The 24,134-nt window shown below is 36.9% G+C and overlaps 4 protein-coding genes and 1 long non-coding RNA gene across 7 annotated transcripts; 3 read left to right on the top strand and 2 right to left on the bottom strand.

Moving 5' to 3' along the window:
* Nucleotides 1-68: 68 nt before the first annotated feature.
* On the bottom strand, nucleotides 69-8,666 carry asb2b (ankyrin repeat and SOCS box containing 2b). 2 transcript variants are annotated; one of them, XM_016672034.1, is made up of 8 exons: nucleotides 8,250-8,666; nucleotides 5,443-5,612; nucleotides 3,995-4,150; nucleotides 3,664-3,909; nucleotides 2,765-2,936; nucleotides 1,411-1,996; nucleotides 983-1,136; nucleotides 69-878 (listed from the first exon to the last, which is right to left on the bottom strand). In XM_016672034.1, exons 1-8 carry the CDS (start codon nucleotides 8,357-8,359, stop codon nucleotides 751-753), a joined length of 1,722 nt encoding a protein of 573 aa, XP_016527520.1. In that variant the 5' UTR covers nucleotides 8,360-8,666; the 3' UTR covers nucleotides 69-750. The 2 variants fall into 2 exon arrangements, with proteins under 2 accessions (XP_016527520.1, XP_016527521.1); XM_016672035.1 differs by lacking the exon at nucleotides 8,250-8,666 and adding an exon at nucleotides 5,814-6,285.
* LOC103138794 (uncharacterized) lies at nucleotides 3,858-5,541 on the top strand. The gene is made up of 3 exons (XR_476325.2): nucleotides 3,858-3,950; nucleotides 4,030-4,184; nucleotides 5,453-5,541. It is a non-coding gene; the product is annotated as an uncharacterized LOC103138794 (long non-coding RNA).
* Nucleotides 8,667-12,137: 3,471 nt separating the features above from the next.
* On the top strand, nucleotides 12,138-15,939 carry ccdc197 (coiled-coil domain containing 197). Its single transcript, XM_016672032.1, has 9 exons — nucleotides 12,138-12,332; nucleotides 12,416-12,458; nucleotides 12,538-12,714; nucleotides 12,801-12,958; nucleotides 13,033-13,115; nucleotides 13,964-14,136; nucleotides 14,663-14,773; nucleotides 14,868-14,984; nucleotides 15,682-15,939. Exons 1-9 carry the CDS (start codon nucleotides 12,229-12,231, stop codon nucleotides 15,850-15,852), a joined length of 1,137 nt encoding a protein of 378 aa, XP_016527518.1. The 5' UTR covers nucleotides 12,138-12,228; the 3' UTR covers nucleotides 15,853-15,939.
* Nucleotides 15,940-16,035: 96 nt separating this feature from the next.
* On the top strand, nucleotides 16,036-21,084 carry LOC103138787 (ubiquitin thioesterase OTUB2-like). 2 transcript variants are annotated; one of them, XM_016672033.1, is made up of 6 exons: nucleotides 16,036-16,146; nucleotides 17,269-17,386; nucleotides 17,476-17,594; nucleotides 18,936-19,020; nucleotides 19,685-19,876; nucleotides 20,736-21,084. In XM_016672033.1, the coding sequence occupies exons 2-6, from the start codon at nucleotides 17,306-17,308 to the stop codon at nucleotides 20,940-20,942; spliced, it is 684 nt and encodes a 227-aa protein (XP_016527519.1). In that variant the 5' UTR covers nucleotides 16,036-16,146; nucleotides 17,269-17,305; the 3' UTR covers nucleotides 20,943-21,084. The 2 variants fall into 2 exon arrangements, with proteins under 2 accessions (XP_016527519.1, XP_007553190.1); XM_007553128.2 differs by lacking the exon at nucleotides 16,036-16,146 and having other exon boundaries at nucleotides 17,162-17,386.
* On the bottom strand, nucleotides 21,000-23,501 carry LOC103138788 (ATP-dependent RNA helicase DDX24-like). Its single transcript, XM_007553129.2, has 3 exons — nucleotides 22,540-23,501; nucleotides 22,334-22,463; nucleotides 21,000-21,391 (listed from the first exon to the last, which is right to left on the bottom strand). The coding sequence occupies exons 1-3, from the start codon at nucleotides 22,732-22,734 to the stop codon at nucleotides 21,117-21,119; spliced, it is 600 nt and encodes a 199-aa protein (XP_007553191.1). The 5' UTR covers nucleotides 22,735-23,501; the 3' UTR covers nucleotides 21,000-21,116.
* Nucleotides 23,502-24,134: the final 633 nt, after the last annotated feature.

Here is a 24,134-nt window from a genome sequence, read left to right as displayed (position 1 = left end):
TAAATATTTTTGCTTCAAATACGATAAATGAACATTTACTTTATTTGTGAAGTAAATATTTAGCTTGCTAAAATATTTTGAAACTGACATTCATAAAAGAATGAATAACATGGTGAAAATATAACTTTTGGAAAATGAACCTCCATTTTTCCTGTTAGGCTGAATAACCCAAATTATTGCTGTTAATTTTTGACTTTGTATCTTTACAAACGCCACCCCACACCTGGGAAGGTGAAACTGTGAGCTATGTGGCGAGTTTATGATTTTTCTGTTGTATTTTGGAAACGGACACTTCTTTAAGCACTTACTAGAATGCTGCATCTATTTGTGATGTTTAAGCCTAAAGGAATAAATTGCACTTTTCCAATAAAGTAATCAGCTTCACCTTTATGTTTATTTTCACTCTGTATCCACAGAGAAAGAAAATGTTTTTTGTACTTGTGTGCTGTCACAGTTTCCCCTTTTAACAACAAAAATCTGTCTTTGTCAGGTAATGTTTGCCAAAATGATTTATAAAAAATGATAAATAAAAGACTCAAATTCCCTCAAGAAATCCTTTTGGCAGCCGTCTCTGAAGGTCTCTTAAAAGCACAACGTAAATGACAGATTAAAAGGCCTTGCTGTCACATCGCTTCAAGTATAAATAGATATTTAAACAGAACAGATTGAAGATGCGACTAAAAAAAGAAAAAGGAAGATAAATATAGTGGTGCATAAAAAGACTAAAATCTGAGGTTTATCTGTTTGAAATCAGCCGTCAGGACTCAGATATGTTTTTAGTCTGTTTGGCAGAGGCAAACTTGTAACAGATTTCCTGTTTCTCCCCATCTGAGTCCAAATCCTTAATCTGCAAAGGTGCTGAAGTGGACGTGGTGACACTGGAAGACAAGATAAGAACGATTGTTTAAAAAAAGTAAAGTGTTTTTCTATGAGGAAATGAAAGCAAAGTGTTTCCTTGCACTGATTTTTATCTGGCACCTACATGACTTCCTTTTGATGGCGCGCCATTCGTCTCTGCTGTCCAGGAGCGCAGAGAGTTGGCTGCAAAGCTGAACATGGCCGACATACTCCAGCAGCAGGTCTACGACCGGGCCGGCCCATTTACACATAGCTGGGGTTGAGATCCACTCGCAGAACTGAAAACCATAAAAAAGCAAAACAATCTTCATGAAAAACCCAAAACCATGATCTCTACTGATTCTGTTTCATCTATTTGTGTGGAAATCTGGGGACACACACAGTGGCTTTAAAAAAAGCTGGAGACAGAAGTAGAAGACAGCCAAAGACAGAAAGGCCAGAAGACAGATGTAGCTGAAGACAGAAAGACCGGAAGACAGACGTAACAGAATTAAATAAGTTCATACTTCTGCCTATATTGTCATTGTGAAATGTGGTTGTTGGTTTTCCCACCTGTGTCGCCCGCTCTGGCCTTTCATCACAGCTTAAAGGAGGTAGACGGTCATGGCCGCCAGCAGTTCTTATGTCGGATCCTCCGGGTGGAGGGTGGGGCGCAGCACCGTGCGTACAGGTGAAACAGGCCTGTGCGTCACAGCCGTGGTCCAAAAGGCACTTCAGCACAGCTAGATTATTCCTGCTGAGCGCAACCAGAGCTGGGAATGTGGTCGCCAAAGACGGGAGCGTGGCGTTCAGGTCCGCGCCTCGCTCCAGCAGCAGCGTCACAGTGCTGACGCAGCCCTGACGCACCGCCATCAGCAGAGGGCTGACCGGATCCAGGCTCAGGTTTGCGCCGGCGTTCACCAGCACTTCCGCTGTCCTCTTGCTGCGGTGGGCGACGGCGAAGTAGAGAGCGGTGGCGCGTCGGTCCGCGTACTGGACGGAGTGGCTGTGCGCCAGAATGGCGTTCACGTCTGCGCCCGTTTTCAGCAGCGCGGCGGCCGCTGCGTGGCGGTCATGCTGCGCTGCCAGGTGCAGCGGGCTGATCCAGCTGTGGCGCAGCTTGGCGCGGCTTGTAGCGGAGACCAGCAGAGAAACAATCCTGAAAACAACGTGTGATCACAGAACCTGTAATAAACTACTGAGTATGAGATATAGATATTAGACTAGATAGCAGAAGAAAAACAGGAGGAAATTTCCGCCAAAATACTTAGAAGTTTTGAGATTCAACTCAGAAATGTTCAAGAGAAAATCATGGAAATTTCTAAAAGTTTTTCCTAGCAAATTTAGACAGTTTCTTTTTTTCTAGAAAATTTCAGTTTTTATAGCAAAATTTCAACTTTTGAAACTCGTATTTTGTGATTTATCATACATTTTCTAGAAAAAAATGTAGGAAATTTGAGTTTCAAAAATTTCTGCATTTTTTTCTAGCATTTTTTTTTACTTTTCAAACAAAAAATGTCCACGTTTCTTTTCCAAATTTTTTTTTGATTAATCTAAAAATTTCTGAGTTATTTTCTTGTGATGTATTTTTACTTTTTAGACAAAAAAAAATACAAAAAAAATTCTAGAATATTTCTGAATTTGTTTTAGCATATTTTTGACTGTTCACTGCAAATTTGACTGTAAATTCAGGTCAATGAACTACACAAATCACATATTATTGTTTTATCTATTTTAAAGAAGAATAAAAATGGAATAACAAAAGGGGGAAAGTAACAAAAATTTAACTTGATATAAAAATGTTAATGAGAAAATCTGAACTGGACGCTATGTTGATATTTGAAATTAAATAGATAAAATAAGCAAGGTCACACCGTTCCCTCTAAACCTGCTGGTTTGTATTAAAGTAAGTGACATGCAGACTCACTCATGGTGTCCAGACTGGGCAGCAACGTGCAGAGGCAGCAGCCCAGAGTTATCAGAAATGTTGGCATCTGCATTTTTAGAGAGGAGTAAAGCAACAACTTCCTGGTGTCCGTTCCTACTGGCTTCATGCAGCGCTGTGACACCATCACATGTCTGCATGTTCACATCTGCACCTGAAAAAACAGCAACACTTTTTATAGGATTTAAAATGCATGGCAGTGTATTAGGACCATTGCAGATTGATAAACTCAGAAAATTCTGCCAAAAAACAAAGAAATGTTAAAAATAATCTCAGAAAAAAAAGAAAATTTCTGACTTTGAAAAGTCTGAAATTTACTAGAAAAAGCTGAGAAAATTTGAGGTCTTACTCTTTTTTCCTAGGACATTTCCAAAGTTAATATGAAAATTTCTGAGTTTTTCTCACAAAATTTTAAACTTTTGGACCTCAGAAATGGTTGTGTTTTTTCTAGAAAATTTCTGAAATTAATCTAAAGATTTCTGAATTTTTCTACAAAATGACTTTCCATACAGAGAAATTTTCTTGCTTTTCTAGAAATGTTTTTGAGATTAATCTAAAAATTTCAGAGATTTTTTTTTTCCCATTTTTTTTTTTTTTTTCTAGAACATTTCTGAGATTAATGTTAAGTTTTAACTTTTTGAATTCAGACATTTAATTTTTTTCTAGAAAATTTCTGAAATTATATCATCTCAATTTCTGAATTTATGAAAATTTTAGACCTTGCAAACTCAGAAATGTCCTTGTTTTTTGGGGAAATTTCTCAGATTAATCTCAGAATTTACTATATTTTTGGCAGGAATGTACTCCTTTCTTTTCTATGTACAATGACCCTAATATGGTTTGTAAGAATGAAATCAGTGACTGTTTTCTTCAGCAGCTACCTCTCTCAGTGAGGTAGCACAGCGCCCTCTTCAGGCCTCGCTGAGCTGCTACAGTGAGCGGTGTGATGCTGTAGGTGTTTGCTGGATTGATTGTGGCTCCGGCTCGGATCAGAACCTCACAGATCTCCGTGTTTTCTCTGGAAACGGCCTCATGGAGGGCCGTCCAGCCCTGACTGCACCGCTGGTTCACGGAGGCACCGTGAGACAGAAGAATGTTCACCATGTTCATGTTTTCCAGTTCACAAGCTGTAAAGACAGAGAACTCAGCATTTCACACACACACCCGCGTACGTCATCACACTTCTTAGCAGCTCTGATTTCACAGCTGTACCTTTATTCAAAGGAGTCTCTTTGTTGCTGCTGCAGATGTCGGGGTCGGCGCCTGACTCCAGAAGAGACTGGACGCAGGGCAGCTGTTCACAGGACACGGCCAGCAGCAATGCAGTCTGCTCCTGCAGCGTCCGCTTGTCCACTGAGCCTGGATGGGCTGCAGCAGAAAGAAAAACATCCACAAAGCAACTGTAAGCATTTAGAAAACAGTTTAATAAAGTTTACTGGATCTGAGTTTTACCATAGGTTCAACACTGGCTAAATTCAGTTTCTTTAAAGGGGATCTGTTATTCGAAATTCACATTTTGCATGTTTTATATACTTCTATTTGGGTCTAAACTGCTTCTAAAAACAGTTCAAGCGCTTAAGAAACACTCAGTTGATTTTATTAAACGATAAATTCATGTTTTTTTGTGGCTGGAAACTTCCTGATTGTTAAGTTACATTCCAGGGGCACTGCACCATTACCTAGCAACCCCAGCCAAGTCCAACCCGTTATCTGGCATCCAAAGAGAGTTCCAGCATGCTTGGTCAGCTGGTTTAACCTCTGTATGCGCTGTACAATGGCTGCTGGAAAAGAGAAGTGTTTTGTTGTTGACTTACCATCCAGAAACTGCTTGCTAATAATAGTTTTCTCTTAAAGCTGACCTTTTCTCCTGTTGTTGCATTTGTATTGTTTGTTTTTATTTCTGGTTATGGTGTACAGGACTTTGGTCAACAGTGTTGTTTTTAAAGTGCTTTATAAATTGAGCTGGTATAACCAGAGAGATTAAACCAAATATATGGGAAAACCCTAAAATGGTTCATACTGAATACAGTCATTTATATGTTTCAGGAGTTTCTACTGGTTTGTTTTGTTTTTTCCTTGTTTACTTTGTAATGCCATTTATAAAGTTACACTGTAAAAAATGAACAGATATAATCTGACTTATTTAGCCAAAATCAAAGTCATATTTTGACCATGTTATTCATACATTTATAAATGTCTGAATTCCAAACTAAATATTAAATTCACCAGCTAAATATTTAATTTGGAAACTAAATATTTAATGTTCAAATTAAATATTTAATTAAAATCCTAGATATTTCATTTGGAGCTAAATATTTAGTTCAGGTCTAAATATTTAAATTGCTAACTAAATATTTAGCAGGCAAGCTAAATTTTTAGCTTGTGACTTAAATATTTAGTTGGGAACTCAGACATTTTATTAATATATTTAGGAATATGTTAATAACATGGTGAAAATATGACTTTGAAAAGTGAACACCCGCATTGTTTTCTTTATCACAGGCTAAAGGAATACAATTATTGATGTTAATTTTTTTTACTGCACTCCATAGCCTTCATCTACTCCATAGCAATAAGTCTCCCATTTTTAATAAATTAAGTCTTAATTTCTGGGAATGTGGAGAAAAGGGTTTAAATTGGATTTATATTTATGTTTTTACCTTTCAACAGAGTCTCGAGGCACCCCGTCTGGCCAGAATAGGCAGCATCATGCAGAGGAAGCCACCCGTCTTTGTTTTCCTTCAGCAGGCTGTGGGAGGAAGATGCTGCCAGATCCTTCAGGGTTTCCACATCTCCGCGCCTCACGGCAGAAAACACCGGGTCAGCATCCCTAAAGGATTGGGAACACCAGAAAATTATGATTACAGATGGAAATTAAAACAACAACCTTCAGGATTTTACATAAATCCCTCTTATTCCGTCAAGATGACGAGAAAACGCTGTCATGTTTGTGATGCGCGTTGTGTTTCAGGACAGCAACCGCAAACACCGAGCCACCATAAACGCATCATCCACTCAAACAAAGACTCACTCCGGGGGTTCTGGAGATCCTCCGCGCCGCGGATCATCTCCGCATTTACGTCCAGCGTTTCGGAACTGCGATAAATAATCGGCGTAGTTGAATTTGGTCATTGTTGGCAGCGGATATGTCGCAGCGTCGCGCCGCACAGGGCGCAGCTGCTGTCGGATTATTTTGGGAAAGAAGCGTCAGGCTGCGGGTTGACGGCTGCAGCCTTATATGTCAAAGACATCCAGGGAGATAAGACAGACGGCTATGAAGATAACGCTGCTGCTTTTTCGTTCCAGAACAAACCACAAGCTTAAAAATAACACATTCAGTGATTGGTGTCGTGTTTTAAAAAAAGTCAAAACAACTTTTTTTCAGTCCACATTGACTTGTAAGCGTAAAAGTATTTACCAGAATGACATAAACTTTGAAAATGGTCACAAAATACCGAGGCAAGGGGTATTTGATCTATTTTATGGAGCTACATTGGGGCCATAAAGTTTGTTCAAATGAAAAAAAGAAAAATAATGAAATGAAAAAAACGATTTGAAATGGAATATATATATATATATATATGTGTGTGTGTGTGTGTGTGTGTATTGAAACTGTAAAGTACAGTTTGAAACTGGAAAAAAAATCAAAACTATATGTGTGTGTGTGTGTGTGTGTGTATAGAAACTGTAAAGTACAGTTTGAAACTGGAAAAAAAATCAAAACTACTTTTAAGATTTAAGTGGATTTTTGTTTCAGTGTTTTTATTAATTTATTTTTAATTCTGAACTAAAAAAAATCTGAAACTGGAAAGTAGTTTTTAACTTTTTTGTTTCCAGTTTTTTCCCCATATCTTAAAAAAAAGATAATTTGACACTGAAAAAAAAACATTTTCAGATTTTTTTAACTGAAAAGAAAAAAATCAAAAACTGGACAAAAAAACCTGACATCTTAAAAGTATTTAAAACATTTTTCAGTGTCAAAACATATTTTTTCAGTTGTTTTCAACTGAAAACAACCGTGTTTTCAGTTGCAAATTTTGTTCAGTTTGAAAAAAATTTTTTCAGTATAATTTTTATTTTCAGTTTCATTTTTTAAAAATCAGTTTTAACATTTTTTTAGCTTCAAAATAATTTTTCAGTTTTATTTATTTTTGTTCATTTGAACACACTTTATGACTACATTTTACTTCCATAAAAATCATTCATTCAAATTACGCAGAAGTGAGGTGGAGTACTCAAGAAAGAGTAGCATTACATATTTTTACTCAAGTTCAAATAAAAAGTAGCCTTGCAAGAAATTACTCAGGAGTTAAAAAGTATTTGGTAAAAGGTGACTTGAGTATTAACTGATCAAAAAATTTATAATTTAATTAATATTTAAAAATAAAACCATCAGATAGATCAAACATATAGAAATAAATAATGGAATTTTTGGTATTTTAAAGATGAAAATTAAAATAATTCATAACATAATCAAAGATAAAATCAGGTAAAAGAACATTTATTTCCAAAGTGTGCCATGGACACACTCGTAACACGATCTCTGCACAGAGCTGCTTTGTTTAATAAATGCAAAAACTGCTTTTATCTCGGTGAGCCACTCAAGTTCAATGAGCGGCAGTTAAACCGCAGGGGGCGGGGCTAACCCCGTGACCGATAAGATGCAAACGTCTGACGTCACCAGGACGTGCGTCTGCAGGAAGCCGCAGGATTTGCTGCACATTCAAATTAAGGCCACCTGCAGTCATTGAAGGCTGCAGCTGCAGTTTTCTTTGTGTTCACTGTAGATTTGATGGTTTCAAACTTATTAAAACTGGAAAATAATAAAAATAATCCTCACACAACAAGAAATATTTGTAAAATAGACAGAATTATAAAGCTGTTTACTGACATATCAGATGTCTTTCAGTGAGTATCTGATTTGTTTTACTTCTCTTACTAAATGTAGTTTGTAATTCAAATATTTTAGTGCACTTGAATTAGGACAAAACTAACTTCAAACTATTCAACAAGATAAATACGCTTGTTTTAAGTTAATAATTCCTGAATATATACTTTTAAAAAGTAATTCCACTGGCAGACCATTTCACAAGATGTTTTTCCTGTTTAAGCGTAAAAATCTTATTTATCGTATTTACATTTTGCATTTAAGATAACACCTTTTTCTGTAAAAACTCATCAAGTGTCATTGTTTTAGTTTCACCTGATTCAAATTCAATGCTGTACGATTGCATTTTAAGCAATAAAATGCTTATTATCTTCTTTAAAATAGGATAATCAGTATTTGCATTTTGTAACGTATTTCTAATTGGACATAAAAATCCTAACTAGTTTAAGTGAAAAATCTGCAATTTTTTGTCTGATAATCATCAGAATAATCTGACACTAAAATAGTCGTTAGTCGCTGCTCGGGTCTGTTGAGATGCTCGGTTTGTAGCAGATTTTATTTTGCGTCTGTTTTCCGTACCTGAAGAAGTTTGGTGAAATGAGGCGACTCTGGAGGCAAACAGATCGTCTCTGCTTCAAATCCCCGTTCAGTCTGTTGTAAAGAAACCTGTATCTGCTGACCGCCGTCATCGCTGCCGTCTTCTTTACAAATAAATCAGAATAAAATCTGAAAAACACATTTTAAAAAAATGAATCCAGACAGGTAGGAGTATGTCCAATGTTTTTGTGTAATAAAAGGCACAGAGAGCAGAGTGAGAGTTCAGCATCTCCTCAGTGAAAAAGATGAACACGGTGCTGGGAGGAATTAGAGCAGCAGGTTTGAAGAGGGGATTCCTTTTAAGGTCATGCTGTTCGGTTCAGTCTGCTGCTGCAGGATCACGGTGACATAAACAGCTGGGCACAAACTACTTACAGTTACTCAGTTACATCTACGTCAGTAACCTTTTATTAATAATAAAAAGTACTTTCAGGAGTATTTTTACTCTGCTGTACTTTTTACTTTTACTCAAGTAATTTTACTATGAAGTATTTTTACTCTTACTTGAGTAAAATTTAAAACAAACACTTTTTAGCCAAAAATTCACCAGACACAGACACACACCTGCAGTTTTTGTTAAAGTTTTATACGTTTTTATTAAATTAACTGATTTGGAAAAATTTTCTTTTGCTTGACTTTGTTATGTTTTGTTACTGATATAAACTATTGTCATTTTTGTACCTTAAAATACCAAAATGTTATTTATATAGCACATTTTCAGCAAAGGCAGTTCAAAGTGCTTTAAAGCACAACTTAGGAATTATAACAAGAAACAGCTAAGAGAGATGCTTATTATTCCATCATACCTTTAAAATCAGCCAAAATACTCATCAGATTCATAAACAATAAGAGCAGCAACACAAACACAAATAATCTGTTGAGCCTAATTTTAAAGACTCACCACCACAAAGCTTCGTACATCCTCTGCTGTTAGAGAAGTTGCTCTCTGCAAAGCTGCCGGCGGAGTGTGAAAACATGCTGGAGGAAACCCACAATGACAGCTGATGTTTGTTTCACAATCACTTCTGAGGAAGTGTTTTTTTAAAGTGCTTCCTTATTGTGAACTGGAGGTGGCCCCTAGATTTTGTCATGCACGTTTCCTCAGCACACCTCACCAAATTTAGTGGAGGATGGAGGAAGAATCTCGTTAAATTTACTGTAGCATTGCTCAGACTTGGCATTTCTGTTCAAACTTGTCATTAAACATTTCATAACAGTCAAAAATTCTTGACATTTTTCTTCACTGTAAAATAAATGGAAACATTTAAAAATCTGCGTTCAAAGCACAGTGCAGTGGGAAAACAAGTTTTAAATCAACATATCTTCACTGCAAAGCGTGGGTTTGTCTAAGCTTTGTAAAAACAAGAACAAGTCAGAACCATAATCCTGTTTATTAACTGTTCTGTAAAGTTCACCGTTTCTGTAAAGCAGAAGTTCATGTGACGTTTGCCTAAGTTATTTGTTTTTATTTTTAAATAAATACAGGATTGACTTGTCCAGTGGCGTTTATCAGGAAATACCCAACTGGAAAAAAGTGAGCTGTTCCATTGAGCTGTCATGCATCACATCACAGAATTAGATTTTATTAGCAGGAATGTTTAGCCAGAAAAATAACTGGTTTTATTGTTATGATGAGTAATGGTATGTTCCTGTTGGCAGCAGAAAAGTGCTTCAGTACTTAGCAATAAAATACAAAGTAGCAGAGCGACGTGAAGTGATGTGTAATAGATTTGAGGTTTTACATCTCAAATCTTGAGAATAAGCATTATGAAAACCTTATTAATTAACATATATTTACACATGTAATAAGACACAAAATGGTTTTCTTTTCTCTCTGTTTGAAGTTAAATCAAACCAAACTTCTTTTGTTTTAGCTTAATTAGAATTACCAAAAATTCTCCGATTTACCAACTCTGTAAAAACTTAGAAAGGTTATTTGAAATTTTTTCATAACTTTCTTTGAATTCAGAACCTTGTATATAAATCACCAGTATCAGGGATAATTGTTGTCTAATATAGTAAAACTTGTCCTGTATTGAGATGGGCTGAAAGGCCGCTGAGCAAAGAAGAAGCCAAAGAAACGTGAGGACAAAGATCTTCATTTTTTGAGAAATGTCCTGTGTCTGAAGGAATTAAAGTGGAGCCGTTTGGCCATAATGACCATTGTTACATTTGGAGGAAAAATTGGGATTCTTGTACCATCAAAATGGTGAAGTATGGTGGTGGCGGCATCATGTTGTGGGGCTGTTTTGATCCAGGAAGAACTGATACACTTCATAAAATAGATGGTATCATTAGGAAAGAAGATTATGTGGAAATATTGAAGGAACATCTGAAGACAGGAAGTCAAAAATGGATGCATATCAGTCTTCAAGATGGACAATAACCCTAAACATTCAGGTAAGGTGGTTACAGCTTAAGGACAATAAAGTCAATGTTTTGGCGTAACTTGATGTCAGTCCTATGGAAAAGCTTTAGTTCGATCTGAAAAGAAATGTGAAAGTGAAGTGGCCTACAAAATGGACTCAGTTAGAGGAAGGAAACCCAAAACACTTAACCCATTTCATAGTTTAAAAGAAAATTATCCCTAAGACTAATATGTTAAAGTTATACAAAAAAAATCTCTAGGAATAGTCCTTGCCAATTTTCTTGGCATTTAGCAAATATAAATAATTTTTATTATGCTGACTTAAAACAAGAGAAATTTGTTCTGATTTAACTTCAGACAGAGAGGAAAAAGGTATAAATATCTGGCTCTGCCTTCAGCCTGTGACATCACACTCAGGTGAGTTTTGTAACTCAGTCTGTCAAAAATGTGAGTAATGGAGGATAGAGTGTGATCAAAATAAAACACAAGCCTGACTTCCTTATAGTAAGGGTCAGTTGAGTCAGTGTTTTTTTGAAGATCTAGCCGTTGAAGTTCCAGCGAGCTCTGTTTGTTTAACCCTCATGCACCTATAAATGAACTGAAGTTTATTCTGAAAGAACATGTTTGTTGAATGGCGAGTAATTAGGTTTTATCTCCAGCAAGAGGAACCAAAAACACTGCACAGATCTAACAGCCTTCAATGTAAGAGTGAACTTTGTTGGGCTGACAACTGAGAATGAGAAAGAGGTGCAAGAGTTGTTTCCAAACCCAAAATGGTTTTGGTTAACAGCTTTCCGATCCAACATTTGTTGGACAGGTATTCCTACATGATGGGATTTTTCTTTTCATACATGAGTTAGGTTAAAAACAAACTGGTTCATTGCTCACCTTTGTGTAGTTTGTTTGTGTAGGAAAGCCAACAGTAAACATTCCTTTGTACTTCTGATTATCTGGATTTTATCATTTTTTTTCGCACATTTCCTCGTTCTATAGAATCTATTTTAGGTTGCTAGTGCGTCCAAATTCAGAAGTTACATCCTCCTAAGGACCCAGTCTACCTGAGGGACATTACCTTGGTCCATCGTTGACCGTCTAGTTTTCAGGTTTGTTCCCGCCATTACTTCAGCAGAAGTCCTTTCGCTTAGCAACCATAGCACAAGGTAGCTGTTGCAGTTTATTTATTACTTACTTAATCCTGTATAGTTAATGAGTTATTTAAAAAAAATACAAAGATATTTATGTAAATGACAAAAGACTTTCAGCTTCTAACTTTTGTAGATTGTAATACTGCTCTCCCGCTCTGTCACCCCACTTCGTCCGTTACAAAAACAAATATCTCTCATTTCGCCCCATAAATCAGTTACGATTATTTTGATCTTACATTTTTCTGTTTTCTGTTCTGATTTGTTCAGTTTTGTAAATGTTCAGTCCCATTAAAGCATAAAATAAAAACTCTTCTCCACGGGTTTTTGTCAGGCATTCTTCTGGGCAGTCTGCGTGGTGGTTGCCAGGCAACAGCTACACAAACCCAGGAAGAAGAGTGTTGATTGTGTTTCATGATCAGAACGACAGGGAGACACATTTACAGCGGAAATGACAACGACTCCTGTACCAGTTCTGGACGGAGATTCTTGTCCAAAACCTCAGATGGAAAAACGAGTGAAAAATGTTTTTGTTACTCAACCGGAGGACCCGAGGTAGGCCAGATCTGTTCGTAATGGACAGGATATTCAAAATGTCTTTATTAAATCACATTGCTAGTAACCATTGGTTTGTTTAGAGACAGGAAAAAAGAGACGATGTGCATACCTGCTACAACAGAAGTAAGGATAAATATTTTTTAAATGTGTAACAAATGTTATGCCAGAGTTGGATGTCCCTGATTATTTTTTTAATATCTAGACTTCAAGCAAACTCTTAGAGGCTGGAGTGAAAGCACTAAAAAAGGCACTAATTGCAAGAAAACAGGCTGAGCTGCATGAACTGGACGTGCAACTCGCACTCAAAAGACAAGATTTCAGAAGCTGCATGGAGGCTTTTGCTATTAGAAGGTCAGAGTTGGAAACTCAACAACAGCAGGTGAGGTGGAATTTCCTAAAATTACTGCAACTGGAGGAAGAAAAATAAATCCAGTAGCGATCTTTGGTTTTGGATTTCTCTCCCAGAATAAAGAGGAGGAGATGAAATTTGAGAAGTTTGTGGCTGAGAAAGAAGTGAAGCGACGAAAAGCGCTGAAACAATGTGAAGAAACTTTGGAGCAGAACATCCTGAAACGGAGAGAGATTGAGGATTTAACAGAACAACTGACAAAACTAGAAACCAGGTGAGGATGTGAAACACACAGTTTAATAATGTCAGAGGCTCCCATTGTTTGCTAAGCCCATCTTAAACTTACAGGAGACAAGTTTTAAAGCAGAGAACAGAAAAAAACAAAATCTACGAGGATTATCTGATGAAAACTCTGGATCACCTCCCCAGCAGTAAGTCCAAATATGTACACTGTATAAAAAGTAATTTTTTAAAATCTCATTTTCTGACTTTAAGGATTATTAGGTCTGTCAGAAAGTCTTCACCCTAGATCAGGAGTGTCAAACTCAGTTTCATTTTGGGACGTATCCAAAATCTGAATGTTTTTAAAGGGCCACTTGTCCCAGAATGTATTGATAAAACATGTTAAACTGTTAAAGTGTCAATAAGTAGCTGTCTGTTTCTGAATTCAATAAGTGTTTCTTAAAATTAAATAATGTTGAACATTTTTTCACAGGATCTTGTGATTGTTTTTGTGGTTTTGTAATGAAAATCACAGAGTTTGTGGTGTTAATTTAGGAATATTTGTAAGGATTTTTTCCAATATTTGCGCTAATTTATGAGGTGACGTCTTATTACTCGCCATGTCAATCACAGACTATCACTTGACATCAAGTAAGGCTGAGCCAGTAGTCAATTAAATACAATGTTTTTGGTTAATTTTAAGACAAATTTGCGGTAAAAATCTGAAAAAAATATGGAGGTGAGTTGATTTTGTGTGAATTTTGAGGGTTTGTGAAAAACTGGAGGAACTTATTGATGTAATTTGGAGTCTAGAGGGCCACATAAAAAGATACGGCGGGCCAGATTTGGCCCCCAGGTCCTGAGTTTTACACATGTGCCCTAGATAATTACCCCTCTCATTATTTTGTCATTTAGCAAACAAAAATGTTTTCTGTAATCCTAAGCAGGAATAGTCTGATTTAACGTCAGACGGTGAGAAAAAAGGTGCGTGTGTTTTTATACGTTGAATGTTTGCCAACTTGCTCTGCTGGAACAAAGTTTGTGCGATCTCTTCCAGTTCCCCACCACAACAGCAGCAAATCTTTTACCATGCCGATCATTCGACGCCATGAGATGCTGTCCGTCACCCACCAGGAGCTGCTGCAACGTTTGAGGCGAATGGAGGCGGCGGTGGAGCAGCATTGGCGGCAGCTGCAAGACATGAAGCAGCAGCACAGCATAACAATGCTGGTTAGAGATCCATAAACATTCAGATCAACAGGGCCAGCCTAAGCCTTTTTGGGGCCCAAAGCAGATTTTCATTTGAGCCCCCCCCCCATACCGACATGTCAACACCAGATGCTTCACCATTCCTAAGCTACTCTATGTTATTGTTATTTATAATTAGCTTACATCGTCCTAGTGTTGTTATGGCTTATGATTTTAACCTTAAGGAGCAGCAAAATTAAAATAAAGGATTTTAAAATGCAGAGTGGCTTTTATATTATTTTAACTATTTGTAAACACTAAATTTACAGAAAACAAATTAATATCTCATATTCCTATTATTTGTGTAACAGTTATGAAAATAATACAGAAATGTGCAATAGAATTTAATTTGTATTATTTGAAATATTTTTATATTTTGTTAGGTTGGGGTTCTTGGGATCCCCCTGGTGGTGTGGAGGCCCTATGCAGTTGCTTAACTCCCATTGCCTTGGGCCGGCTCTGGTTCTGAATATCATGTGACTTTAATGTTTGCGTCTTTCATGCACAGATGTCCAGTAAAGAACTGTCTGAACTGCACAGCGAGTTGGAAAGCCTGAAAGAGAAGAACAGGCAGGTTGAAGTTAACCTGCTAATGAAACGAGGCGTATCCAGAGAGAAGGTGTGATTTTCTCAACATTACAGTTCAAAGATGGTTAATTTACAAAAAGCAGAACTGCTCTGAAAAAAATGCAACGTGCATTTGTGTCTCACAGGGAGAGGAAGTTGGAAAATTACTTATGGCTGTCAACAATCTTGCACAAGAGTGTTACATCCCAGAATTTGGACCGCTGGAAGGCATGAGTGTCCTGACTATGATGGACATGGTGAAGGTAACTTTCTTTACTACCGATAATACAGGACAATACAGGAAGATTACTTTTATAACTACAGTTATAAGGCATATCTGGCATATTATTTTCTTAAACACAGAAAATATTTTCAAAAAGTGGCTTTTATATCAATCATCCCAGGCTAGGAACATTTTTGTTCAATTACAAGAATGTTGTCACAATATTAGCAAAAAAAGATGCAATTTTACCAGAAGAATTACAAGAAAAAAGTTGTTTTAAGGAAACAGAGTGTCAGAATAGAAAGAAAGAATTTTCAGTTTCTCAGATGGTGCAATCTATTTTGTCCCTCCAGAACCACAAACCTCCTGTAGCATAATGCTGCCACCCCCAGACTCCACATGACAGATAACAGTTGAGACTGCCCAGAAGCATGCCTGTCAAAAACTTCAAATTTAATTACATTACGTCCAAAATGAACAAATGCAAACAGAAACTTGGTTTTTATCTTGCTTTTGGGGGAATGGCTTCTTCCTCTCTGAAAAGCATCCATTGGTTTGACTTTGTTTAACTGAAACTTTGGGAACTTACTCATCAGAAGTTTACATGGTTGTATTATATAAATATGACAAAGTATTTAAGTTTAGTATCAGACACCGATGGAATAATAAAAACAAAAGTTTTGTGTCTCTTCCTACATGTTTTCATCGATTAAAATCTATAAAATCTCGTTTTCCAGGAGTTTGTTCTGGACAAGGTGGACACGGAGAGGAGAGTGAGGAGGCTGGAGTCCTGCTCCAACGCAACTCTGACCGACAAACGATGGAGAGAGTCGCTGAAAAGCATCAGCAGCAAAACTCAAATCAAAAGCTCAAGTAAAGCCAGTAAAATCAGCGACTCGTCCAACTGATGCTGTCGTTTTCATTTTTTTTAATTTTTGTCAAGCTTTTATTCTGCTAGTCACATTAAAGTGTGTTTTTATGGCTTGTGTTTTGAACCTGTTTTCCACTTGAGTGCGTCTTTTACTTCCAGAATCAGGAAAATGTCATGGGGATGTAGCCGTTGTTTCATTTCAAAATGAAGAATTAGATTCAAATAATGCAGAAAGGCACAATATGCAATGCAGTGTCTGAGCAATTTGGTTACAAGCATTCATTTATAGTAAATTATTCATTGAAACAAGGGTTTCATTTAAGACAAACAGGTAAGAAAAATTTTTAATCTCTGATGGTTATTACAGATTGGGTTGAAGTGCAATTTGCAGAAAAAAATAGGGGCTTTTTATTGAGTTATTTATGTTTCTACAGATAATCTGGAATCTGTGTTTTTCTTAAATGTGCTTAATTTACCCTTTTTCATCATGGAACATCTGCTAAAGCTGCAATAAAACCTTAAAACTAATTATCTTAAATCAGAATCAAACACTGAGAAAACCACATGTCAAGCATAAACCTGGATATTATTATTTTTTTTTATAGTTCTAGTTTTTAACTTTTTAATTATTGCGCTGACTTTTTTCTTCTACATTTAAGTGGCTGCTCATACTCATACATACAATTTCTTTTATTCTTTATTCTATTCCCTCTAAAGTTTCTATATTTATATTGAATGTCTGTGAGGTTGACAAAAAGTCAAATTATTGATCAATAAAGATAATTCAGTCGATTCTGACTGAAAATAATAGTAATTTCCTGATTTCTTTCTTAAACAACATGTTTTCTTGTCTTTCCCATTTTTAATATTTTCAGGTTATGTTCATGGAAATCTGAAGTCAAAAATTATTCATTTAAAATTCTTGGACAACTTAGAAAGCAGAGCATTAAAAAAATAAACTCTTCAGCTACATTTATTTAACTGATTCTACAATATTAATTTAAAATCTTTTTTTTTTCAGCAATTTTTTCAATTAAAATTTGTATTTTCCAAAATTTTGCAGAGTAACATTGTGTTGCTGCTTTATTTTAAGTTTTTTTTTGGTCAATTTTTAAGGGAAAACAATTAATTTAGAGGCTACAATACAGGAAAAATACAATAAAAATGATAACATGATAGTTTTATTCAACTAATGCACATAAAGTATTTTTTAAATATTTTAAGTGAATCTGTAATCTATTTGCTATAGTTTTAAAAGGACGTAAATGTTTCGACCATACAATTTCTTTAGCATGACGTCAGCATTGCTAAACGTGGACTGGCCCTTTAAACAGACTACGCACATGCTCTTCCGCAAACATCCGGTTTTCGGGAAAGTGGAAGTAAATTTTTTTTTACAAAACGTTTCAACGCTTCTTTTGACGTGCGTGGTGTTGCGTGTGCCCGTGTGAAGCTGCGCTTTGGTCCCAAAGCTGCTCGGCTGTCGGCAGATGGAGGACTGCAGCCTGGTTTCATGCATAGAGGACATTTCATCGCTGCTGCCGGAGGGAACACTGAGTCCCAAGTACCAAGTATGAGGCTTCATGTCCAAAAGAAAGCAGCTTCTTCTGGTTTACTCGGTCCGCTGTGTCGTAAACAAACACAACTCCTCCTCTTTTAGGATTTGGGCCGCCAGTTTTCGGCAGTGAGGAAAGTCTACGGCGATGGAAACTGCTTCTACAGAGCGATCTGCTTCGCACACCTGGAGTTGATTCTGCACAACCCCAGAGCCCTGCAGAGGTCAGTATTGACCTGTGCAATGCAGACACACAGACACCCAAACCAAGGGTGTGCAGAGTGCGGCCCGCAGGGCATTTGAGGCCCTTTGACTTATTGTGTGGGGTCCATGACAATGTTATTATAGTTAAAGGGCAGTATAGTGTGTTTTCAAGGCATATGGAGACATTTTATAGCACAATAAAGCAACTCTGTTAACTTCAGTTGTTATAAGAATGCTAAATATATCAAATATGACTTTAGTTCGTAATTTAAGGCCTTGAATTTGGGCTCTTTAAAAACTCTTGCGCTTTCTGAAACTCCATCAGTTTCAGATTGCACTGGTAAAAACAAAGTTTTTTTTACCAGTGTTTTATTAACAAGTAGCTCTTAAAATGAGCTCAGCAGTTCCACCAGGTGTTTGCTAATTGCTGCTGGCTAGTCTGAAGGAGCTGGGTGTTGGAGGGCTGCACTCCAACACTCCTCCTCAGAACCTGCAGCTCTGAGGAGCAGCTGTGGCTTGAAGGCAAGGCTAGGTCCATCCAGCTGTTTCACACAGCTGAATGGTTGCCATGGAGATTAAAAGATTTATCAAACATACATGAAAGAATCAAAGCAACACTCCAGGTGTATTTTTGACTAGGAAATAACAATATAACATGACGTAAAGCTCAAAAAAGTTGTTCTTGCACAATAATGCCGTTTTACTAAAACTAGCAAAATAAAAACTGAAACTGAGAAAACATTTTTGCTAATTAAATTAATAAAAGCAATAATTGGAATTATACTATACATCTATGAAACTAACTAAAGCACACTGAAATTACAGACATATCCTTCGCTTTCATCTTTATGAATCTATTTATTAGCTGTCGTCAAATTACGGTGCTCCATATTCCTCCTGGCGGCATTAAGCTAATCTGCTAAATGGATTTCTTTGAGGAGCAAGTAACTTTTCAGAAAGATATAGCAGCTTGTTTGAAGTAAATAATTCCCTGATGTTGATGAAAAAGTATTAGATCCACTGGCAGATTATTTCACTTATAACAACATCCTTCTTATAAGTGAAATAATCTAGCAGTGGAATGTTTTTGTCAATATTAAGGAATTATTGACTTAAAACAAAGTCCTGTATCTTGCTTTATTTTTCTGTTTTTGGTCTGAGTCATTGAGTCATTTAGACTTGACAGTTTTGGGCCATATGATGAAACATTTGGCCACTCCAGCTCAAAGCACTTCAGAAATAAACTGAACTCTGCACAATCCCAGCATCAGTATCTTTACTCTGCAGAGACCCAGAGCCAAGCTGAGGTCAGTATCACACATAGAAAAATGTTTTTTATGTCTTGTCTTTCTTTATTTCAGATTTAAGGACCGGGTAATACAAAGTGGAAAAGTTCTGATTTCTGCAGGATTTGAAGAGGCTTCATTCGACCACCTCCAGAGCACAGTGAGTTTCCCTCTCTTTTGTTTAGGAGACATTTTCCTAATTAATGCACTTTAGATAAAGTGATCATTCACATATATATATATACACACATTTTTAGCTTATTAAACAAATGAAATTAAAAAGCACAAAACAAGGGGCAATATTTATATTGTGGTGGAGATTCAGAGCAGGAGTTTCTTAAAGAGACAGTCCCAATTTCAAGGCGTTGAATTACAAATGTCTTTTTAGTCATATTTGCTACATGGAGCATTTTTAACACTCAAGGTCATATAATTACTTGATTGTGCTATAAAATGCTTTTGACTACAATTTTGGCTCTTATGGCTAAAAGTTTGGACACGACTGCCTTAAGTCTTAGTCAGCTTCTTGGTTCTTATTAAAATACTTGAAATAATTAACATTGCCCCATTGTGGAGCCAACACTTTCTAGAAATATAGACGGGGATTTTCAAACAGCAACCTTTGTTTCACTTTCATTTAATCAAACCAGTTGAGCCCAACCAACTGGTTTGGACTTACTGTGAACCTTTTGGCATCAGAACCAACAATCATCCAAACAAACAGCTTTAAAAATATTTCTTGCTCTGGCTGCAGGAAAGAAAAATGACAGAAATGTTTTCCGCCTCTGCAGCTCTATCTGTTTACCGTTTGTCTCGCCCTGCAGGTCCTACATGTGGTGGATCAGTGCATTGCTGCGCAGCATGAAGACGTTCTCCTCAGGCTCTTCAACGAACAGATCATCTCAGACAGCGTTGTGCAGTTCCTCAGGTTGCTCACGTCTGCACACCTCCAAATCCATGAAGACTTCTTCTGCAACTTTGTTGAGGCTCCAGATCTGAAGGTGTACTGTCGTCAGGTAGGGAACAAACCTAACGCCTGCTGAGAAAATTTATTATTGGGAGTTTAAAATGGATGTAAGAAGGTGTTAATTAATGAGCTAACTGATTTTTGTGGACCAACTTTAGATTAATAAGCGGCCTTTTTTTTTTTTAAAAAAACCTGAATTTTCTTACTGTCTTGCAGTAACAAAGAACTACATTTTGAAAATGTCTCATTTTCAGTTGTATTAAAACTGAACACATTAAATAAAATATAACAAAACCGGAATCTCTTAGGTTGCTGAATTAATATGTGAACCAGTAAACGGAGATGCTCATAAGGAATCATTGTTTGCTCTTGACGAAATGTTTAAACTTCTTTCCATAAAGTACATTAAAGCCCTCAAATCAACCTTGCTTATTGGCATGTTCTTTTTCCCGTTAAATTTTTTATCCTTTGCGCCTTTTTGTCATAACATCTTAGCCTGTGTAGCATATCGGTACTTTTTGAATGAGAAGCTGACGCAGCTCGGCTGAATGAGCGCGATCAAGGTGAAACTTAAGGAGTTTGTCAAGCATTTATGTTTCGAAACGTCTTAAGGATTTTTCGGGTGTTTATTTCAAAACAGAACTGCATAAAGTGCATTTTGCGACCGTTACTCTTCGCCGTTCTGATATGGCCGCCATCTTTGTTTATTTCTGTGTCAATTGCTCCATTTAAAGATGACCTGCGGCGCCCTCTGATGGATGGCGGCCAAACTACAACACTAAGTTGTAGTTGGTGTTGTAGTTCCGATCTACATTATTCCGTAGATCGGAACTTATTTTAATCTAAGATGTAATGAATTATTTGTTTGCACTCGTGGTGCTGATGGAGTCTTGTTTGGCCTCGTTCAGGAAGTGGAGGTGATGGCCATGGAGTGCGACCACGTCGATATCTTGGCCCTGTCGCAGGCTCTGGACGTTGGGATCCACATTGTGTCCATGGAGGGTAACGAGCAGCAGCTGGTGCACCACGTCATTCCCGAGGGAGTGGATCCATCCGTGCATCTCCTCTACCAGGCTTCACATTACAACATTCTCTACCAACGGACTCGCCTATGACCAGCTCAGGAAGCGGCCAAATGACGATAATAAAAACACACACAGGCTTTCAGATCATTATGAAAACAGAACTTTATAAAATATAGCAGCCCATCCTCAAAGCTACACAAATATAAGAATTATTAAAGGTAGAATTAAGCTCTTTTTAGTGCAGAAGCTTTTTCTTTAACCACATTATTCCTGCTTCTTGATCCTTTTCCTTTGTTTTTGTTGTTTCTGCTGTTGTGGGAAATATCTTTTCAGCTTCTTCTGTCCAGAAATCCTGGTCAGGGCGCTTTCCATCCCTGCAACAGGCATGTTCGCCAGGGCCAGTTTTCCCATTTTAGTCGGGTACTTTGTTTTTACCAAGTTCTTAAAAATTGGTTGAGAGATCAGATGTTTTAAATTCTTCTTCATCTGCTTTACCATCTTCTTCTGCTCCGTGTCTGTTTCCTGGTCTTTAGCGCTGCCTGTGGACACAGATGGTTTTCAGTATTATTTTTTTTTAGTGATTTGAGTATTTTTTTAACTTGGGTTTTTCTCAGCTGCTTTAGTACACCCATTGCAGATGGAAAAAGAGGGGAAACAAATACATTTTCTAGAAAAAATAAGGACATTTCTAAGTTTGAAAAGTCACATGTTTGCTAGACGTAAAAAAAATTGACGTTTTAGAAACTTAAGCGTATCAAAAATTGAAAGATCTCCAAGTTTTTTCAAAGATTTGAGTTTTTCTAGCAAATTTGCAACTTCGAATCCAGAAATGTCCTCAATTTCTCTAGAATATTCCTGAGATTACACTCAAAATGTAATTCTTTTTGCACATTTTTTGACTTTTCAAACTCAAATTTGGTTTTTCTCCAGAAAACTGAGATTTTTTGGCAAAAAGTTACTTTTTTTTTAGCTACAATGGCCCTAATAGTCTGTCATATGACCGCATATTAGGACCACGCTAAAATAGCATTACGAGAATAAAGTCATAATTTTACAACTATTCTCAAAATATGACTTATGACCTTATATTATTTTGACTTATTTTCATACATTATTGTAATGACTTTATTCTCATGCGAGTTTTGTCTCATGACTTTATTCTCAATTTTTATTTTTTATTAGTATGGCTCTAATACTCTGTAGTACTTTGGTGCATTTCTCAGTACAGAATTTAAATTCTTTGATCTCCCATAATTACAATATTTGTCATCAAAACAGATAATCCTGAGTACACCGTTATATTAACATGACGGCAGTTTGAGTGTCTCAATAAAATAACTGGTCATACTGAATCAGAGATTTTACTTTTGATTGATGAGCTAAGGACTTTAAGAAACTTGTTTTTTGCATGAATTGTTTTGAGAAATGCACCAAAGTGACCGGGAAAAGCTGTAAATTGAGTGCGTTTAACTTAATTTTACCGATCAGGAGGTCATCGTCGAGGTCGACCTCCAGGGCCTCTGCTGCCTGGTTGAACCACGAGTCATGCTGCTTCTCCCTGTTGTTGTAGTATTCAATCTTTTCTATCTTCCTGGCGAGGTTCACGCGCTCCTGTAACATGCCAGACGTTTTGTTAATGGAGACATAAAATCACAGAGCTCTGTCACATGATGCTGATGGGTTATACCTTGATGGCCTTCATGCATTTGTTTTCCACGGGGAAGGTGGCGAGCTCCTCATCCTTTCCCAGAGTTTTGGAAATCTTTTTGAAGTTTATCACATCGTCTGGGCCGATGAGCAGCAAGCTGAGCCCCTCCTTGGTGGCTCTTGCTGTGCGGCCGCTCCGATGGACATACGTCTCTGATGTTCGAGGAACCTGCATGATAAATTATCGATTTTTTTTTGTTTGTTTTTACATCCACTTTGCTTTATTTCTGCACTGGATTCACAAAGCAAACTACACTAAAGACATGCAGGAGCAATCCCGCCCACTAACGCCAACACATTTTGTTTGAGATTGCTGCTGTTTGCTCTTGAACACATACAGTATTTTTATAATTAATACTTTAATTGAGCCACTTGAATATCTTAAGGGGCACCTTGTACGCACAATTCACTTTCTCATGATTTTATGCTTCCATTTGGGTCTCAGCTTCTCTTAAAAACGTGCACAATCGACAGGCACTTCACTGTCACCTAGCAACTAAAGCTGAGCTCCATCACGTTTGTTCTGCTGATTTTACCACTGTATGCACGGTACAATGGCTGCTGGAAAAGACAAGTGTTTTGTTGTTGACGTATCATCCAGAAACCACTTGCTGCATTCTTGTTGGTTGTGTAGGAGGCTCGACTAATGCTTTTCGAAGATGTACAGTTGCATAGTTGCACATCTGTTTACAGCCATTTTCACAGTAGAGTGTAAACATTGAGTTGAGGGGTGTGTGGCCAGCAGTAGCTTATTTGGATTTAAAGTGACAGGAGGCCCTAAAAGGAGAACTGACCAGACTAAAATCTCACTAAGATAATTTGTACAAAAAATTTAATCGATAGTTTTGTAAACCCCATAAACCTTCCTAACCTGTTCAAGGTAGCATAAAAGGTCACATTTAACCTTTTTTTTTGCTGTCTATTAGGAGACACTAAAGTGTGTGTGTGTGTGTTTTTTTTTTTTTAATGATTTCTTAACATTCCAATTCAAAATGCAGTTTTTTAAATCTAATATTGCTGCTAATTTTGTTTTCATTTGCTGGTGCAGGAATCTCTACAATTTCACGTTTTATTGTTTTCCACTGGGTGGAAATATTTTTTTCATGTATTGTAAATCCACCAGCTTGGATGGGAAACGATGTAATCGTTTTTTGTTTTAAAAAATAAAAATACATAAATTGTCATGCAATGTACATAATAAAGAGGATATTCATATTTTTACATCTGTTTGTGCACTGTGAAGGTAATTCAGCCAAATCAGTGCAGGATTCTTATTGAAATAGATGTCAACTATTTTAATAGTCAATTAATGCAGACTCAAAAAAGGCGATTTACTGAAAGAACACACTTAGAGCAGTTAAGACAAAACTGTACAAAGAATGAACATCTAAAATAAAAACATCTCTGTGTTCTGCCCATAACTCCTCAAGTGGCATTTTTCTTCATTTTGTTCAAATTCTTTAAAAAAAATCCTTATTAGGTGACTTTTGCTATCCAATTATTAATCAAGTAATCCAAAAAAATCACCGGATCAGTTCTACACTGTATTGATAAGTCAAGCAGACAGAGCTGAGC

This window comes from Poecilia formosa, unplaced genomic scaffold (assembly GCF_000485575.1).
Source record: "Poecilia formosa unplaced genomic scaffold, Poecilia_formosa-5.1.2 Scaffold54, whole genome shotgun sequence".
In the NCBI taxonomy this organism is placed as follows: Eukaryota; Metazoa; Chordata; class Actinopteri; order Cyprinodontiformes; family Poeciliidae; genus Poecilia; species Poecilia formosa.
Note: the sequence above shows the minus strand (reverse complement) of the source record. Positions and strands in the feature narration are given on the sequence as shown.

Bases quoted from the DNA above. Each gene is read 5' to 3' on its own strand.
- LOC103138788 (XM_007553129.2), bottom strand. From the start codon at position 22,734: ATGCAGGTTCCTCGAACATCAGAGACGTATGTCCATCGGAGCGGCCGC. The intron at 22,464-22,539 runs GTATAACCCATC...GGCATGTTACAG, and splicing joins AATGCATGAAGGCCATCAAG to GAGCGCGTGAACCTCGCCAG. The intron at 21,392-22,333 runs GTAAAATTAAGT...CTGTGTCCACAG, and splicing joins CGACGATGACCTCCTGATCG to GCAGCGCTAAAGACCAGGAA.
- LOC103138787 (XM_016672033.1), top strand. From the start codon at position 17,306: ATGGAGGACTGCAGCCTGGTTTCATGCATAGAGGACATTTCATCGCTG. The intron at 17,387-17,475 runs GTATGAGGCTTC...CTCCTCTTTTAG, and splicing joins CACTGAGTCCCAAGTACCAA to GATTTGGGCCGCCAGTTTTC. The intron at 19,877-20,735 runs GTAGGGAACAAA...GGCCTCGTTCAG, and splicing joins TGAAGGTGTACTGTCGTCAG to GAAGTGGAGGTGATGGCCAT.
- ccdc197 (XM_016672032.1), top strand. From the start codon at position 12,229: ATGACAACGACTCCTGTACCAGTTCTGGACGGAGATTCTTGTCCAAAA. The intron at 12,459-12,537 runs GTAAGGATAAAT...TTTAATATCTAG, and splicing joins GCATACCTGCTACAACAGAA to ACTTCAAGCAAACTCTTAGA. The intron at 13,116-13,963 runs GTAAGTCCAAAT...GATCTCTTCCAG, and splicing joins TCTGGATCACCTCCCCAGCA to TTCCCCACCACAACAGCAGC.
- asb2b (XM_016672034.1), bottom strand. From the start codon at position 8,359: ATGACGGCGGTCAGCAGATACAGGTTTCTTTACAACAGACTGAACGGG. The intron at 5,613-8,249 runs GTACGGAAAACA...CCAATCCTTTAG, and splicing joins ATTTCACCAAACTTCTTCAG to GGATGCTGACCCGGTGTTTT. The intron at 2,937-3,663 runs GTAGCTGCTGAA...CTGTTTTTTCAG, and splicing joins GTGCTACCTCACTGAGAGAG to GTGCAGATGTGAACATGCAG.